Source organism: Neophocaena asiaeorientalis, unplaced genomic scaffold, assembly GCF_003031525.2.
Source record: "Neophocaena asiaeorientalis asiaeorientalis breed wild unplaced genomic scaffold, Neophocaena_asiaeorientalis_V1.1 scaffold129, whole genome shotgun sequence".
NCBI lineage: Eukaryota > Metazoa > Chordata > Mammalia > Artiodactyla > Phocoenidae > Neophocaena > Neophocaena asiaeorientalis.
This window is the reverse complement of record NW_020172446.1, coordinates 8,115,106-8,134,491: the sequence shown is the minus strand read 5'-3', so window position 1 is coordinate 8,134,491 and position 19,386 is coordinate 8,115,106. Positions and strand designations below refer to the sequence as shown.

The following is a 19,386-nucleotide window of genomic DNA, read 5'->3' as shown; positions in this document are numbered from 1 at the left end:
TAACACCTGAGCAGTGTTGCACAGGTTAAATAAGCATTTATCTCAAGAATTTAGGGGGTAAATTGTCTGATGCTTCTCCACTGTGAGTGAACTCTGTCTCATGATCATTTTTAGGATTTAACCTGAGGTCCGTAATTCATAGCTGTAAACACACAAATATTCATACATGCATATACATGAGCATATGCATTCATGCCTATAACTAAAACATCTACTTGGGAAACGGTCTTTACTGGAAGGACACCAGTCCACATGATTGAAATCTGAACAGTTTTTCTTTTTTAAAAGTAAAATCTTTTGAAGCCTTATATCTTTGACCCCATATAACACAATTATGGGTAACTTTTAAAACCCATTGGATCATGAGGTGTTCTTCACAGTGCATGATAGGATCTTGATTACATGAACAGGTAGTTTTCAGAGACTAGTAGAGATAATAAAATACTGAAAATATTCAACTTTGTTAGAAAAAAGTTTAGAATAAATTACCACCTTTTGATACCTACAGTATCAAAAATTGATGATCCCGGGCTTCCCTGGGGGTGCAGTGGTTGAGAGTCCGCCTGCCAATGCAGGGGACACAGGTTTGTGCCCCGGTCTGGGAAGATCCCACATGCCGTGGAGTGGCTGGGCCCATGAGCCATGGCCGCTGGGCCTGCGCATCAGGAGCCTGTGCTCCGCAATGGGAAAGGCCACAACAGTGAGAGGCCCGCGTACCACAAAAAAAAAAGAAAAATTTGATGATCCCAGTAGTTGTGAGGCTCATGAAATTGGTATTCTTGCACATTGCCAGTCACATTATAAATGGGTATGAAGGGTTTAGAAAGCAGTTAGACAGCTGAGCTATAAAATAGTCATACTTTTTTTTTTTTACCTCATCATTTGACTTCTGTCAGATGGATTCTGTTATAGGTAATTCAGACAGTGTAAATGTTTATCATGGTAAATGTAACTGTGAAATATTGCATACAACCAAAATGAATGAGTGGGAAAAATAAAATATGACTGCTCCCCAGAACAAACAAAATTACGTAAGAACACAGAAAATTGCATTAATGTATGAAAAGCTTAAACATTGCACTTAAAATTTTACTTTTACTTTTTTAGTACATTAGAACATTTAAGAGCTGCTTTAACACTATCTGTGACTATCTGACCACAAGATTGGATCACTGAGAAGCAGGAGATTTTCTAGAGTTTAGGAAGGTATAATGTTAATGCCTTTAAATGTCCCTGACCATGCCTCCTGCTGTAAATAATCAGCATGGTTTGATCCGGGCTACAAGGTTTGCTTTCAGGAGTGAGCGGCTGCAGAGTCAATGTTTCTGGTGGCTTTGGTAAATCAGGCATCTACTAAGATAGCTGTAGTGGAGCTTATGGTATCTTTTCTTTTTTTTTTTTAAGCGTTTTTAAATTTTATTTATTTACTTTTGGCTGCGTTGGGTCTTCCTTGCTGCGCGCGGGCTTTCTCTAGTTGAGGCGAGCGGGGGCTACTCTTCGTTGTGGTGCGCGGGCTTCTCGTTGTGGTGGCTTCTCTTGCTGCAGAGCACAGGCTCTAGGCGCCCGGGCTCTAGGTGCCCGGGCTTCAGGAGTTGTGGCTCTCGGGCTCTGGAGCACAGGCTCAGTAGTTGTAGTGCATGGGCTTAGTTGCTCTGTGGCATGTGGGATCTTGCCGGACCAGGGCTCAAACCCGTGTTCCCTGCATTGGCAGGCGGATTCTTAACCACTGCGCCACCAGGAAAGCCCATCTTTACTTTTCTTTATAAAGTTTATCTTTGAAGCATATCTTTGAAGGGTTCCAAGGAGGTGGTTGCATTTGTGCACCTGTTCATGTTTGTGTGTCTTGTGCAAAGTCCTGCTGAGTTGCCTGGGTGGGTATGGGTGTGATTACCTAAATCTGGGCTTGCAGCAACTGAAAACTGCCTGAGAAGCCTGTGTGTTATACGATACCTGGAAGCACTACTGCCCATGGCTGCCTCGCGCCTGAGGGAGATTGGAAATAGGCTCTTGTAAACAAGTGTATAAATAGCGTAAAAGCTGTGTTTTAAATGGTTGAACCTTTTCCACACTCATGAACTTAATAAAATCATTTTATGAATTTATTGGTATTTTGTTTCTTCAGAATTAGTCCATTAATATCACAAATGTTGAGTGGCAGGCACTTTTCAAGGTACTAGGTTTATAGCAGTGAACAAAATTAAATTCGTATTTGTATGGAACTTACATTCTTAGAGAGTGACATCCTAAGTCTCACATTTTCTTTGGAGGTTCTTGTGTAACTGACATTTCTTTAAATTCAAAATAAGCACAACTTTAATTCTATTAATTGTTATAAGAATTTTAGCACATGTTGATGAAGATACAGTAGGCATTATATACCAAGTGTTTAAAATGTATTTGGGTACATGAAAGTTTTCTTAAATCATACCTTGTTCAAAAAAGTAAAATATTGGGCTTCCCTGGTGGCGCAGTGGTTGAGAGTCCGCCTGCCGATGCAGGGGACACGGGTTCGTGCCCCGGTCCGGGAGGATCCCGCGTGCCGCGGAGCGGCTGGGCCCGTGAGCCGTGGCCGCTGAGCCTGCGCGTCCGGAGCCTGTGCTCCGCAACGGGAGAGGCCACAGCAGTGAGAGGCCCGCGTACCGCAAAAAAAAAAAAAAAGTAAAATATTTTGTGCTTGATATGATGCAGTGACAAAGGCACAATCACTTCTGTAGGATTCTTGCCATAAATGCATGACCTCAATCTAATTATGGGAAAGCATCAAACTAACCCAAATTGAGGAACATCCCACAGAATAACTGACCAGTATTACTCAAATATGTTAAGGTCATGAAAGACAAGATAAGATTAAGGAACTGTTAGAGATTGGAGGAGACTAAGGAGACATGATAATGAAATGCAGTGTGGTACCTCAATTGGATTCTGGCCCATAAAAAGGACATTACTGGGATAATTGGCAAAGTTTGTAATTAGTTAATAGTATTGTATCGGTCCTAGTCACCTGGTTTTAATAATTGTGCTATGGTTATGTAAGATGCTAATATTAGGGGAAGATAGGTAGAGGGTATACGGGAACTCTACAACTGTTTTGTTAAGTCTGAAATTGTTTCAAAATATAAAGGTCAAAAGTATAAATTTGCTTTTTATTTATTGGTTATTTTATGTATAAAGATGTTTATAAAGATACTGACTGATCAGCTGGGAAGAGAAAGAATATAACTGTTAGCTCAACACAGTACAACAAATCTTGATGCACGATATTTAACTTCTTTATGAAGTAAAGCAGTTTGCTTCAGGCTAAGTGGTTTGTTTATAGCCTCTCTATAGCACTTCAGTAATAGCAGCTGACACTGAGCAGTTCCAATGCTGTAGAATGGCTGTTTTGAAGCTAGAATTTCTTGCATGCTTCCTTCAGCAAAGATCTTATGGTTCCCTGGCATGAGAGTTTATGGTGAGTCATTCAGCTTTCCTGGAATGTGTCCTGCGTCTTGTCAAGCCATTCCAAAAGCAGAAAGCATCCTCCTTCCCTCCTTTTCAGTCCAGTTAGGAAAACTACGCAGCAAAGCACAGACCTGGGAGGTTGCACTGTGCAGTGGAAGGAGCATAGGGTCCCAGACTCTGTGCTCAGGCACACTGAGGTGCTCCAGCAAACTCACAGGGACAATGGCATCTGTTAGATACCATGTGAACTACTAGTTCTAGGTTGTTCAGTTTCAGTATTTTGAAGATATCTATGGTGGTTTAAAATATGTCCATAAATTATTTGTTATTCCTCCCTTCAAAGGAGGATCCTGATTCCATTCCTCTTAAGTATAGGCTGACTGAGCTTGTAATTGATAACGTGTTACTGCAGAGATACGTTCTTTGAAGGCATTGTGACTTCTTCCTTGCTCTGTCCTTTGGATTGCTCACTTTGGAAGAAGTTAGCTGCTGTGTCATGAGGACACTCAAACAGCCTTGTGGCCTCCTGCTAACAGCTGAGACCCCCTCCCAGAGATTCTCTTAGAGCTTCAGATAATCTGTGTTATGTCCCCTTACTCAACCCTAACATGGCTTTTGTGTTTTTCTCTCTAATCTCTGTTTATGCTAAATTTGTCTGTGTGTTGGTTTAAAATAGTCTGTTTTAATAATAATCATAGGAAGTTTTTGTATAGCAATTAACATGTGGTGGTAGTTTACAGGTATTAACTCATTTATCTTTAGAATAACACTTTGAGGTAAGTACTATTGTTTATTCCCTCTTATAGATGAGGAATATATGCTTCCATCTATTGGCTAGTGTAAATAATGTTGCAGTGAATATTGGTGTACAAATCTCTCTTCAGGAGCCTGCTTTCAGTTCTCTTGGGTACCTACCCAGAAGTGGAATTGCTGGATCATATAGTAGTTTTATTTTAAATTTTCGAGGAACAGTTTTCTATACGGTCTGCACCATTTTACATTTCCCCCAACAGTGCACAAGGGTTCCAGTTTCTCCACATCCTCACCAATACTTGTGGTTTACTGTGTTTTGTTTTGTTTTGATAGAGGCTGTTCTACCGGATGTGAAGTGGTAAAGACTTGTTCGTTATGTTTAGTTTGCAGTAGTTTGCTGATGATATATCTAGATATGATTTTCTTCTTGTTTAGGGTACTCTGATCTTGAATCTAAAAATTTAGGTCTGTCACCAAATTAGGAAAGGACCATCATTTCTTCATTATTTTTCTTCCTTGATCTCTTTCTTTCTGAGACTCCAGTGACACATATACTCGACCCTTTGTTACTATCCAACAGGTCTCTTTGAGGCTCTTTTTCTTTTCTCCCAACCTTTTTTTTCTGTTCTTCAGATAGGATAAATTCTACTGATCTATCTTCAAGTTTACTGACTTTTTGCACTGCTGTTTTCATTCCGCTCTTGAGCCCACTGAGTATGTTTTTATTATACATATTTTTCATTTCTATAATTTCTATTTCTTACAGTTTATATGCTGAAAATTTTTCTTTTAATTTCAAGTGTGTTTCCCTTTACCTTCTGGAGCATAGTTATACTCGATGTCTTCAAGTCTTTCATAAGTTCAGTATCTGGGTCATCTTGATGTTACCATCTGTTGGTTATCTTTTCCCTTGAAAAACGGTCATATTTTCCAAATGTTTTTCTTTATCAAATGATTTTGAATTGTATCCTGGACATTGCCATTATGTTGTGTAGACTTTGGTCCTGTGTCATCCTCTGGAAAATGCTAAGGCTCCTTAGGTGCAAACTGCAGCTTCTGTTTCACCTTCTGTGGGTGGTGGTTCAAATATCACTTCAGTTCTTAAAGCTGGGCTAGGACTGTTCCGTGCATCAGTGGCTTAGAGGTGAGCCTGAGGCCTGTGTGGCTTGTACACAGAATTAGGAGATCCCCTTCTCTGGTTCTCTTCACTCTGGGACTCTCCCCTGACCCTTCAGTGCCCTGGGAGCTCCTTTTCCTGGTTCATCTGACCAGAAAGGTGGAGTTTTTATTGGAACTTTAGGCATCCTCGTGGTCACTACGGCAGTGTTCCTCCTAGACAGGTCTACCCTCAGGACAAAGCCATAAAGGGAAAAAAAAACAATGGAGAAGCTTGTCCAGTGCAATTGCTTCTTCAAGGTTTGCCTCCCCCTACAATTCAGATGCTTTTGTTTACTTTCAGAATCCTCTGGTAGCTGTTTTTAGTACGCTGTCTACAGTTTTTAGCTATAATCAGTTACAATAGCATGGGTTGTCACACTGCCATAACAGAACTAGACCCTCTATACTTTTATTCCTTTTTGACACTGGGATTATTTAGAAGTACGATATGGGGTTTATTTTTATTTCCAAGAAGTTATATTTAAGGGTACATCCTTAAACTGACTAAAGAGGATATTTATACTGATAAAAGATGCAGTCTATGGGAATTCCCTGGTGGTCCAGTGGTTAGGACTCGGTGCTTTCACTGCTGGGGCCCGGGTTCAATCCCTGGTTGGGGAACTAAGATCCTGCAAGTCCTGCGGTGTGGCAAAAAAAAAAAAAAGATACAGTCTATCATGATTTTTAAATTTTATGAGCTAAAACCTTTTTGTAAAGTGGATGAAGAAAAAAATAGTTGGAAACTCAAAGACAAACCAGAGTCACAGTAGGAGATTCAAAACACCTTTCTCAGATTTGACAGATTGAATGGAGGATTTAAGTAACAAAATTAATTTCCTCAGTATGCTTCATTTAATGGCTACTTGCGTACAGATAAGTTTATTCCCATTCTTTCCAAATGTCTTATAAAACATTTATCTGAAATCAGACCAAAAAAAAAAAAAACCCAACTAGGTCACATAGAAAATTTCAAGTTTTCCAGAGCGTGACTATATGCATCGTGGACTACAGTGAAGTCAGAAGGTTAGGTGTTACCTTCTTTTCATCCTTGCAGTCACAGATTTTTACCAGCTTCTGCACTGAGCCTGATGAGGGGGTGACGGCTTCTAGCAGCAGATATATCAGGCAAGTCACGGATGCCAACTGGTTTCACTTCTCAGAGTCTAATATTTTTAAAGGTAATTTCTGGTTTATGGGGTCATCTGACTTTTATAGCCACTGCTTACATAGATTGGAAGCAGATAGACTGAATCGCTTGCCTAAAAGTACACAGTTGGAAGCACATGCCCTTCTGGTTCATTGTTCTCTGCCCACCTTATACCACGGGCTGCTTAGCCTGAGTCTCAAAATGGATCTATTCTCAGTTTATTTTGGAGATTAAGGGAAGAGTCAAGGCAGGAGTGGGAAAGTTTGGCGATCACTTGGATCTTATTTTATTTGAAATTTTGAGGGCTTCCAGGACGTCCCTGCTGATGTGGTTTTTAAGAAAACTAGATTTTGGTTTATCAGCCGTACAGGTCAAATTTATTTGGACAATTGGGGTAAGAGTTATTAAAGGAAACCAGCCAAATTTTAAAACAAAATTAATTAAACTACCACAGAGAAGATATTTGAGGGTTGTGGTGTTGGGGATGCTCTCATCATTAGGAATAAGCTATCTTTCCAAGATAAGGCTTTATGAGCCAAGTAGTGGTATACGGGCAGACCTCGGAGATATTGCAGGTTCAGTCCCAGACCACTGCCATCAAGAGCAAAAATTGTAACAAAGTGAGTCACATGAATTTTTTGTTTTCCCAGTGCATGTAAATGTTACGTTTACACATAACCTATTAAGTGTGCATTGCCATTATGTCTAAAAAAACAATGTACATACGTTAATTTAAAAATACCTTATGGCTAAAAATTTCTAACCATCATCTGATAACACAGGGTTACCATAAACCTTCAATTTGTGAAAAAACACTATCTGCAAAGTGTGATAAAGTGAGGTGTAATAAAATGAGGTCTGCCTGCACACAGTTTTGGCATTTTTGGTGACTCTGGACAAATCGCATGGCCTACATATTTTTTCTTTTCATTAAGAGGCTACTGTAAACCCAGTTTACAAAGCTAGCTTAGAATTTCACTGTTTCAAGATCTACTTTGTATATCTTAGACAGCTTAGTTGAAGTACTTCTTCAAGTAAATTGTTTAAAGAAATCAAATTAGATTTTCATCTGATTTTAAAATGTTTTTCTCTCTCTTAAGACATTTACAAAAGTATTATTACTACATCGGCAGGTAAGAGAAAAGAAAAAAAAATAGACCTTAACCTAATCACTGTTAGCATTTTGATGCATTATTTTTCACTGTTTTTTTCCCCGCCAATTACACCTTTTTTTTTTCTCCTTTTACTATCTGGCTACTTAAGGGGGTGATGGTGAATTAATGTGGTTGCAAGTTAATCAGGGGCCTTCAGTTTCACTCACTTGACATTACTGTCTTCACCCCTCTCCTCCCCACTAGAGTTGGAAGAGAGGGGTTAGTAAGAACCATTCAGTTGTTGCCTAATTACTAAGTTAATGGGATGTTCCTGTTGCATGTTCCACCTTTCCTAGGTAATCAAGAATTGAGTATAGTTTCTTAAACCTTAGCAAGCATCAAAGTCACATGAAGGACTTCTTAAAACACAAATGCTGGGCCTCACTCTTATAGTTTCTGACTCAGTAGATCAGGGTGGGCCTGATAATAAGACTTTCTCACACTTTCCCAGATGATGCTGATTCTGTTAGCCCAGGCCCACAGTTGAGAACTACTGGTGTGTAGACCATGATTTTTTGAGTGATCCTCTGACCATCACTGACCTCCTTCTGATTAACCAAGAGTTGATTTTAGTAGAAATCATAATTTAGATATTTTACATTATGATTTTCATCTCAAGCATTTCCCCGAGTTGCTGTAAAGCATTTTAACTTAAAAAAACTACACAAGTAATGCATGTTCATTAAATAAAAATCAGGGAGAAAAGAAGCTAAAAGAAAAATTAGTTACAAATTCCTCCAGGTGAGTACTTTTAGTGTATATCTTTACAGTCTCTCAATAGATAGACAGACAGACAGATGGACAGTCTTTCTGTGGTCATACCACCCAGAATGTCTTCGATTTTGTCTGATCTTGGAAGTTAAGTAGGGTTGGACTTGGTTAGTACTTGGATGGAAGACAGACACAAAACTATGTATGTGTGTGTGTGTGTGCGTGTGTGCATGTGTATACACACACATATATACACAGACAAATATATCTAGCAAAAAGTGAGACCATTTAATACATGTATTTTTAGTTATGTAGTTTTTTTACTTGCTATGTAGTGAATATCTTTATGTTGAATATAGATCTAAATAATTTTAATTGATGCAACATTTTCCAGTTTATACTCTAATTTATTTAATTAGTTCTCTTAAGAGTTTTGCTCCAGTTTTTCATTATTAAAAATAATACTGCATTGACTATCTTATGTTTCTCTGTATCTGCTTAGTTATTTTCTTAGGATAATAATCTGCGTGTATGATTGCTGTGTCAAAAGTTATGCACTTCCCTGGCAGTCCAGTGGTTAAGACTCTGCTCTTCCACTGCAGCACAGCCAAAGGGAAAAAAAAATGTTATGCACTTCTAAGAATCTTTGCTAGTCTGAGAAACAAAAAATGTATTCTAGTTTAAGTTTATATTTAATTATCAGTAAGGTTTATTGGCCATTTTATTTCTTTGTGAATTACCTATTTATATCCATTGCTGATATTTCCATTGAGTGTCCATCTTCTCATTTTTATTTGTAAGATCTTTTTATTAGAATGTAAACTCTTTGCCATATGTTTAAAGTAGTTTCCTCCAGTTTATTTGACTTATATCTTTTTTTTTTGCGGTACGCGGGCCTCTCACCGCTGTGGCCTCTCCCGTCGCGGAGCACAGACTCCGGACGCACAGGCCCAGCGGCCATGGCTCATGGGCCCAGCCGTCCCACGGCACATGGGATCTTCCTGGACAGGGGCAGGAACCCGCGTCCCCTGCATCAGCAGGCGGACTCTCAATCACTGTGCCACCAGGGAAGCCCTGACTTATATCTTTAATAGGTTCATTTCCCCCACCTGGTGCCCCGTGCAGAATTTTTAACACTTTTCTGGAGTCAGATGGTACCCAAAATGCTTAATTACCATTTTTAATGGCTGTGTGATATTTCTTTGAGTGGGGTCTACCAGAATTTAGTTTATTATCCTCAACTTTTAGGGGTCCTCGAGAAGGCCTGAGTATGTCATCTGTGCTTTGTTTTCAAAGTTTTTCTACTTCCTTTCTTTAACCAGATGCTAACCCTGAGGTGACCATGACAATGCTTCGCTGGATCTATACGGATGAGTTGGAGTTCAGAGAAGATGATGTGTTCCTGACTGAGCTGATGAAACTAGCTAATCGGTTTCAGCTACAGCTCCTTAGGGAGAGGCAAGTCACAGCAGATATAGTCAAGCACCTCAGATGGTGGTGGCTGAGCTTTAATTATGCCAAGCTCTGGGAAAACAGCTGCTTCTGCTAATGTAAATAACTTTTGCAAGGTGTTCTTTTAAACGCAATAGTGGGGAGAGAATTTTATCTCCCTTGCTTTGTGTTATCTTGTAAGCTAAATTTTGCCAAAGCTTTTAGGTATTCTGTGTTCTTTCACTGGTTTATTACCTGAGATTACATAGCTGTGTGAACTGATGAACTGAATATGAAATAATATAATCCAATGTCCAGCGCCTCAACTTTCCCTCCTATACCATTTCCTTTTGACATTTTATTCTACTTTCTGATATATCTACTTAGAAGGAGTTCTTGGTCATATTCTCTTGTTAGAAACACATTAATGACTAAATTAGTACATGAGAATCTGCTTCAGTAAGTTTCATAGTGTTTCTGAGGTCTCACTTCATTTGTTAACTGCTTTTTAGGTTCCAAGGAGATAGCCTCCTATGTTTTTTATATTGCATTTTCTCTGTTGCTCTCCCGAGTTGGCCTTTATAACAACAGAAAACAAAACATTCACCAGACGATATCAAGCAAAATGCCCTTTAGTTTTTGTTGGAGATATGGCCCTTGGTAGTCAGCTTGGTAGATGGAGCGTCTTTTTATGTCACTTAGTAATCTTTTGTATTCTGCATGCGTGAAGGAATGGCTTTTTTCCTGGGTGGGTGGAGAGGTAGTTTCAGCTATCAAGAGGGGTTCCACTTGTTGTGTTGCCCTCAGTGAGTCAAGAGAGACCTTGCTACTAGAGCTGCTTGTTCTGTTTTCTTTATGAGGCTGATGTTTCCCCTGAGATGGCCCACTGGGCCCCACATGAGACAAGTACACAGGTTACTCTTGACTGTCTGTGATTGATGTGGGCTTGAGTGCATGTTAATACCTAAATCCAATAAGTAAAAAAAAAAATCAAACAAGCAGGTCTAAGGTTTGTAGGGTACATAGAGTATTAGGTTAGCAAAGATAACTTTACTGTCAGGGCCTTTCTTTGGGTGAGTTTTTGAATCATCTGAGAGTGAAATGAGAATAATTTTAATTAGATTGAGTGTGATTTATATCTACTTTTTCCCCCCCAGATTTCCTGAGCTTTCTCCCATTGACCTTGTCAAACTTGCTTGTAAATTAAATTGCTTTGATAAAAGTTCCCTGCAGTTTGGAGTAGTTTAGATAATTGTAATCTGTGTAATGGATTCTTTAATTAGAATGTTTGTTGTTTATTGACTGATTAGGCTTCATAACTGTCAACCTGACCAGGTGCTCAATGTTGTATTGTTGGATGTAGGCATTAAGTTTATCTGTCATGGCTTTGTTGAGGGCTGGGATGGAAGAGACCCAGGAGCGGGTTCAATTGTTGGCTTTTGAAAGGTCACAGAGCGCCCACTGCTGTCTGCAGGAGAAATTACACATTTGAAATAGGAAGTGAAAGGGCCCCAACACAAATGTGTGCAGTTAAATGTGAAGCCGGTGTTGATCAGTTTTGTAATGTAGGGGTCTTGGTGGTTTGGGAATGCTATCACCAGTTTGATGAAAAGGAAGTTTTGGGCATAAGCATTATCAGGAAAATACTCTTAAAAAAGGAGGGAATTAATGGTGTGTGCTAACAACTGACAGTTTATATAATTTTTTCCTGATTATTAACTACGTATTCAGTTCATGGTATTTAGAAAGTATAGAATGATATAAAGAAAAAAAGTAAATCGTCTGTAATTCAACCACTGTTAACCTTTTGTTGTTCATTCTTTCAGTAATTTTTCTGCCTTATGTTCATACACGGGATTGATAAAAAACTAGACAGGAGTTTGTGGGACGCTTGAGTATATGCTTGACTTTGTACTTTAAAAATTAGGTTTATCGTTTTTGTGCATCTGTGTCCTTTTTGTACTCTAAAATTAAAAACATATATTAACAGCAACAAAATCCCTTTAGAGGAAAGTTAGTCTGCCTTGCTACTTTTCAAAGAGAAGATATGAACTGAAAATCTGAGTTTTTAGATATAATTACATGTTCTTCAGTTGTGTAAATCATGTCAGTTACTATTTATAGGCTATCCAAATAGTGAATGGCACTCTGGGGATCCCAGAATTTAGTGAAAATGAAGTGTCTGCCAGTTGTAACAAAACATCTGTCTTCATGAAACATAGTTGAGTATCTTGATACAGTGTATTTTGGCAGTAGTAAGGAGGGGAATAGAATTTTCAGACTCTCAGCATTTGTCTGTAAAAATGCTTTGTAAAGTCAGTACTCCCTGAGATCACACCATGTTTTAGGATATTAGGATATTTGTCATTGTAAAAGTGGTAAAAGTTTCACATACCTGAAAAGAGGACTTTTCTCCTGGAATGCTCTGATTTCATAGCCTGGGTCAGAATAACTTCAAACATTGCTGTCAGTCTGCTAATAGTTTGGGGAAACTAGTGGTACAGACAGCAGAGGCTCAGAAATAGAACATTGTTATTCATTATTATAGTAACTTATCTAGATATTGTGACAATTTGATTTAAAAGTGCCCTGGGGGAGATGCTTCTTCACACCAAGCTGTGTAGCTTAAAAACAAAGCAGTTAAGCACAGGTCTTGGAATAAAATGGGTGCCTGCATTTACTGCCAGATGGAGAAATGACTCCACGATTGTTCTTGCTCCTAGCCTAAGGTCTCATTTGTGATGTTTAGAAAGTTTGTTCCCCCTTCTTCCCATGTCTTTCTCATGACTTTCCTCCTCTCCTCCCTCATCTCCCACTCTCCACTTGGTATCCAAACCTCACCTGTTAGAATTGGGAGTTATCCGCTAGCCAATCAGTTATTCTTATTTATAGTAGTACTGAAACCCGTTCTTATTAGTTATTAAATTATGCAGCTTCCTTGAGAAGGACCTCAGCTTCCAAGCAAGCATACCTCCTATGTACCTCAGACTGTGCAAGGCTTACATAGTTTTCCTTTATCTTGGAAAACGCACAGAGATCCCCTAAACCTCTGAGATAGAGTAATGTCTCACAGGGGAGGAGGTGGGGTCACAGGGAGCTTGTGTAGTTTGGCCCCTCAAATTCCGTGGGCCTCAACTCGAGTCTTTCCCACCTCACGGTTCACTTTGCGTTCAGCACTGTGTGCTGCCCTTTGATCAGAACTGGTTTTTGTGGAGCTGAGGACGGAAGCAGCGGTGGGGGTCAGGGAGCACCTGACGCCACATTAGGCCTCTCGACTGCCCTCGGAGGTGAGCCTGATTTGTAGGGAGATGTTCAGGCAAAGGAGATGGGAGGGCCGTGTCACCTGCCTCCTTCCCCCGGGCCCTGTGCTGTGGAGACCCACCAAGGTTTCCAGGAATTCTGGGGCAGTGGAAGTGTGGGCCTTCCCAGTGCTACATCTTCTAGGCTAGGACATGCGTGTGCCTGCTTTGTGCTGCCAGAGGCCTGCGTGCAGCCCTCTCTTCCCTGTCGTAGTTGGGGCTCTCTTAGTGATTGTGAGAGTCTTGTTATTGTTGCTGTTGTTGTTGTCATGTTGTTACCAGGCTCTATGGGACATCCGTTGTAGCCAGTTCTTCTCTGTCTGGTGTACTATAGTTTGACTCTTAACTCAGTTGTTTCTCTACATGATAGATTTTTAAAGTGGGCTTTCTGAAATCAGCTTTATTGAGTTACAATTCCCATACCATATAGATCACCATTTGGGGAAGACTTTTAAGGAGGTGTTCATTTATTGAGGCATAGAGCCTCATATTTGAAGTGATTTCTAAGCCACACTGGTTGCGTGACAGAGTTATGCTTGTGGGAACTGCAAACGTGTCCCATACAATTAAACATCAGAGGACTGAATTTGATGCATTGCGTGTTTGATATTACAATTGCCTGTGTGGTATGATTACTGAGTTTCACGTGATTACTTTCAAGGCAGTTGGGGAGTTAAGCTTAACATATTTATTTACAGATTATTTTGGTTCTGACCAGAATGAGCAATATAATAATGAAATTCTAGGACTTATAAAATACTATATATATATATATATATAGTAACTCAGCTACAGTTCATTCGTAGCTGCTTTGCTTAAACCTTAGACTTTAGTGCTATTGGACATGGCCAAGCAGTACACAGATTATTGCTTTGGTTTGTTTGTTTATGAATAAATTGGTCCTAATAATACTGTTGATCATTAAAATTGTCTCGTAGATGTGAGAAGGGTGTGATGTCCCTGGTGAATGTCAGGAACTGTATCCGCTTCTATCAGACCGCGGAGGAGCTGAATGCCAGCACGCTGATGAACTACTGTGCAGAAATTATTGCAAGTCATTGGGTGAGTGTGAGACTGAGAGGTGTGGAGAAGCGCCTTCACTGGAAGTCAGAAGACTGGGGCTTGGGACCTGCTTCCATAGAAAGATACCTCTCTGGCCCCTCACTTCCTCTTACAACAAAATTGAAGGCTAAGTAGTCGCGCTAGATGATCTGTGAGATTCCTTTGGGCTCTAAAAGTCTCATAGTTCTGATTTCGGAGTAGAGGAGCAGAAGATAGCTCAGGTCAAGAAGCAGGCTTGGAACGGAGGGACACAGGCCTGCTTTACCCTCCATCTGCAGGAGTGGCAGCTGAGCCCCGGGAGCGGGTGCTGCTGTAGGGCCAGCAGGCCTGCCGTGCTGGTGCTCGGCAGCACCCCTTCCGGGCTTTCCCTGCCTGCTCGTCGTGTGGAGGGCGTTGTTAAATTTACATATGCCCTTCTTAGGTAGCTTTCATCATAAAGACAGGTCTTGCATTTCTTTGTTGTAGTCTGTTTTGCGTTTTTCAGAAAATCATGGCTAGGGCTATGTTTATAACCTAGTTTCTGCAAATTGATCGGTACTCAACAGCATTATGAGAAAAAGTGTCTTAAAGAACTGGATTTTAAAGAATTGAAACAGGAACGGTAACCTTTCTGCTAAAGTAGGCAGAAACTTAGAGATCTGCCACAGTAGAGAGCGATGGTGACTCAGTGGACTGAGTTGTTTGTGGAAGTTCTGACTAATTCTGTACCTGTCTCCTGTGTGGGGTTGAAGGGGAGGACTCTGTTCTCACGGGGAGGGCTCCTTGTGACTTCGTCCTTGTGGAGTGTCCGTGTTGCCTGTGCTTTACCGTCTCACCCAGAGGCAGGGCAGTGCTGTGGTGAAGAGTCCTCGCTCGGCAGGTGGGCCTCTGGGCTCCAGATCCCGGATTGGCCGTTCACTCATTGTGCGACCTGGGCACACGAATTAGCCTCTTTATGCTTTACACTCTTCATCTGTGAATGGGGATAATAATAGTACCTACCTCATAGGGTTTTCGTGAGATTTAAATGAGTTGGGAAATGTTAAGCCCTTTAAAATAGGGCCAGACACATTCCAAGGACTTCTTAAGAAATGTCAGTTGTCATTATTGTTGATATGTTGAATCTGTTCTGCTTTTCACTGTCTTTTTAATCCTTAGGATGACTTACGAAAGGAGGACTTCAGCAGCATGAGTGCTCAGTTGTTATACAAAATGATCAAGTCCAAGACTGAGTACCCATTACATAAAGCTATCAAAGTGGAGAGAGAAGATGTGGTCTTCCTTTATCTAATTGAAATGGATTCACAGGTACTGTACCTTTTCCCCAAACTATACTTCTCTTGTTCTTCTCTACAGTGCTCCTCACTTTCTCTGAGCCATTGCTGGCACAGTCTTTTTTTTTTTTTTTTTTTTGTGGTACGCAGGCCTCTCACTGTTGTGGCCTCTCCCGTTGCGGAGTACAGCCTCCGGACGCGCAGGCTCAGCGGCCATGGCTCACGGGCCCAGCCGCTCCGCGGCACGTGGGATCTTCCCGGACCGGGGCACGAACCCGTGTCCCCTGCATCGGCAGGCGGACTCTCAACCACTGCGCCACCAGGGAAGCCCATCTGGCACAGTCTTTAATGTACATATTTCTACTAGTAGTTTGTCCAAGGCAGTCTGAGCTTATCCTATCATGCTTCTCAGTATTCTTCCAGCCTCTGCCCATTGCCCACTTCCAAAGACACATCCACATTTTTAGATAGTTGTTACAGCAGTACTTAACTTCCAGGTACCAAAATCTGCTTTAGTTTTTCTTTTGCTACTGTAAGAAATTACCACAAACCTAGTGGCTTAAAACAACACAAATTTATTATCTTATAGTTTTGTAGCTTGGAAGTCCAGTACAGGCATCACCCATCTAGAAGTCAAGGTGTTGGCAGGCTGTGTTCCTTTCTGGAGGCTCTAGGGAAGCCTGCTTGTTTGGGTTGTTGGCAGAATTCAGTTCCTTGTGATTATAGGACCAACATCCCCATTTTCTTCTGGCTATCAGCTGAGTCAGGGCCATTCTCAGCTTCTAGAGGCCACCACATTTCCTTAGCCTGTGGCCCCCTTCCTCTGTCTTCAAAGCCAATAGTGGCAAATCAAGTCTTTCTCGTGTCACAACTGTCTGACCTACTCTTCTGCTTCCCTCTTTCACTTTTAAGGACTCATGGGATTAGATAGATTGGGCCCTCCTGGATAGTCCAGGGACACTCTCCCCATCTCAGGGTCCTCAACCGTAATCACATCTGCCAAGTGCCTTTCATTGTGTGAGGTGACATAGTCACAGGTTCGGGGGGTTAGGACGTGGACATCTTTGGGGCTGTCGTTGTGCTTACTGCACCGCCTTAGAAGAAATGTAGCTGCTCTTGACGGATGACTGTGTCGTGTGTTTTATCCTGGGTGTCCAGGGTGTGGGGGAGGCATTAAACTGCTAGGAGGAATTAGATAGTTAAGCCACAGTCTTTTGTGAAAATGTGAGCTGTTTCCCATCCGGCTCTCTGAACCTCTGTCCTGACACTTGTGTTCCTACAGCATTGTCTGCATTTCCCCCTTGTACTGTCTTCCATGGTGTTTGCACCTGCTCTGTGATCCCCGTTAGTCCTGGGCTCCCTGAAAGGCATGAGTCCTGAGGAGGCCTGAGAGAAGTTTGTGAATTCAGTTGAATTTGGAGAGTAAGATATAGTAAGTTATAGGACTAAAATTTGACATTTGTGTGAGATGATTTTTAAGAGTCAAGGTGTGAGAGATTTAGTTGTATTCTCTACTGGATGGGTGCTGATTTACAAATTTCTCTGTGCAGCTCCCTGGGAAGCTGAATGAGTTGGATCATAACGGAGATCTTGCTTTAGATCTAGCCCTTTCACGACGACTAGAGAGTATCGCCACCACTCTGGTTAGTCACAAAGCTGACGTGGACATGGTGGACAAGAATGGCTGGAGCTTGTTACATAAAGGCATCCAAAGAGGTAGGAAGAAAGCGTATTTTATATTTTCTGCAGTGGGCAATTTTACCTTTATCCAGGTAACTTTTGAAGACTCTCTGACCCTGTTCCTGTTCCACAGATTCTCAAAGGCTTCTTGAGTCTGTACTTGCAGGCTACGTGATTTAGAATTTGTGATCAGTGGGTCAGAAGAGAGATGGAAGAGCTATTGCCTTATGCCTTGTTGGTTAGGCTCTTCAGAGTGTCAGCAGGAGCCCCAGAAGAAGGCTAGAAAGATGGTACTTATAGAAAAAGTACCTTTTACTTGTAAGCAATTGATGTGTTATTTGCTTATTCAATACATCACTTTCTCCAGAAATTGTGCTAGGAAGACTTTACTTGTATCAGTTACTGTAAGAGAGGGAAAGTATCAAGAACACGAATATTTAAACATATTCTTGGATTCAGAGTTTTCACTTTTACAGAATAGACTTCTCATAGATCATGACAAAGTGATAAAGTTTCATTTTGTTCTTGGGAAGTTATTTGAAATTGTAGCTGTGTTTGAGTACATTGTCATTAGTAGTGGGAAGCTAGGTAAGTGACAGAATTACAATCAAAGCATTTTCACCTTATTGAATTAAAGGGAAACAAGTACTAGTCTTTTGCTTTTCCCATGGCCTTAATAATTCTTAAGTCCCAAATGGATCCTGCCTGACTCTACTTTGTAGTAGTTATTTTTTGGACAGAGTGAAAAGCTATATAGGGGTAGAGTTCCAGTATGGAAAGAAACCTTTCAAATGTCTCAAAGCCTTCATTTTTTAGGGGGATAGATGACTTGATTGAAGTACTTGGCTGTGGCCACTTTTTTGTTTACATGTGGACATCAAAAACAGAATACGTGTAATGGTTTCCCCATATCTTAATCATGTATGTTTAACCTTCCAGTTCTGCATTATTATACTGCTGTTGTCTCTGCCACATTTTTCCTATTCACAAGTTGCTCCTAGTTGGTGGAATGTAGTTACTTCAAATAAGGTCCTGTTGCAGCTGTGGCTTTGCCCTTTTTGGGCATAGGCTTTAATATAAATATCCCTCTAAGTCATGCATTAGAGTGTTAAGCATGCTGGCTGATGGAGAGGAAAATTTTGTTCATCATTGGGAAGGAAATCCTTAGAGTATGTCAGTGTCAAGAGCAGATGCATTTTTCCCAAGCACCCCTCCACACTGTGCAAAGCCATTGGGTGCTGAGCACTGGGTGTGTGTTCAGTGGGGAAAGTTTCCACCACATCAGGAACTATTCTTTCCCATACTGTTTAGTGTCTGAAATGTTTATTTTGGAAACAAATAAACTTGTTACTAAAAAAACAATCTCAGAATTATGTCTCTTTCCTCTTAAGGACTTAAATTCTTATGTATGATGAAAAAACATCTTTGATGAGTTATTAAATATTTTGATGATTGCTTAGTTACAAGAATTGCCAAGAATTGGTGGTGCATTTATGGTGCTTATTTGCAGATGATTTAATCTTCTGCTCTGAATTTATTAGTTGCTTGCAAGCATGTGGGCTGCAGTGTGGGCATGGTAAACTTGATTGTTGAACGTGGCAGTGTGGCCTGGTGTGGGGCACGGAGTATTGGCATTGGAGCCTGGATGTACCAAGCTGGGAATCCTGGCTCATCCACTTACTCTGTGGCCTTGGACAAGTCACTTAACCATTCTTGAGTCTCCTTTTCCTCACCTGTAAGGTGAGGAACCTGCTTTACTGGTTGTTGAGAGACAGGTTAGTAGCACACCTAGCCCAGTGACTACCATGTGGTAGGGTCAGCCTGCAGCTCTTACCTTGCCCCTGTGTTGCAGTGCCACGACCAGCTTCAATTTCTGTAGGAATTTTTTTCACCTTTTCCTTCTTCACCTTGAGCTGTCAGTCCCGTTGACCTGCCCAAATGATTAAATTGAGTAATATACCTGAAATTTAACTGTTAACCTTACTTTAAGTTCATTGTAATATGAGTGAAGATCCTTAACATATGAGGTTTAGGTCTGGTTGTGGACACACATTAGAATCTCTAACCAGAAGACTCACTAATCATCCTAATAAGCAAGTGTACCGGTCAGTTTGTATCGAGAGCGTCTGTGAGTGAGTCCACAGGAGATGTACATGTGGCCAGAGGGATGCCATCTCCTCTGATTAGCTGGATCTGGGCAAGAAGATGAATCCTTGCTTTTTAAAACAATCTTCTTGTGCTTATTTTCCTTGATGACCAACATCAATCAGTGGGTCTCTTAAACAGCATGCTCCTGT

At 40.8% G+C, this 19,386-nt stretch overlaps 1 protein-coding gene across 5 annotated transcripts in view; it reads left to right on the top strand.

Moving 5' to 3' along the window:
- The window catches only part of ANKFY1 (ankyrin repeat and FYVE domain containing 1), a 79,244-nt gene that overhangs the window by 23,680 nt on the left and 36,178 nt on the right, over nucleotides 1-19,386 (top strand). For 4 of the 5 annotated variants that reach the window (XM_024734370.1, XM_024734353.1, XM_024734362.1 and 1 more), the window contains exons 4-7: nucleotides 9,687-9,822; nucleotides 14,033-14,156; nucleotides 15,294-15,443; nucleotides 16,960-17,125. In XM_024734370.1, the coding sequence (XP_024590138.1) occupies nucleotides 9,687-9,822; nucleotides 14,033-14,156; nucleotides 15,294-15,443; nucleotides 16,960-17,125 (576 nt within the window). Of the gene's footprint in view, nucleotides 1-9,686; nucleotides 9,915-14,032; nucleotides 14,157-15,293; nucleotides 15,444-16,959; nucleotides 17,126-19,386 lie in introns of those variants that run through there. The other variant, XM_024734373.1, reaches the window with a different exon arrangement.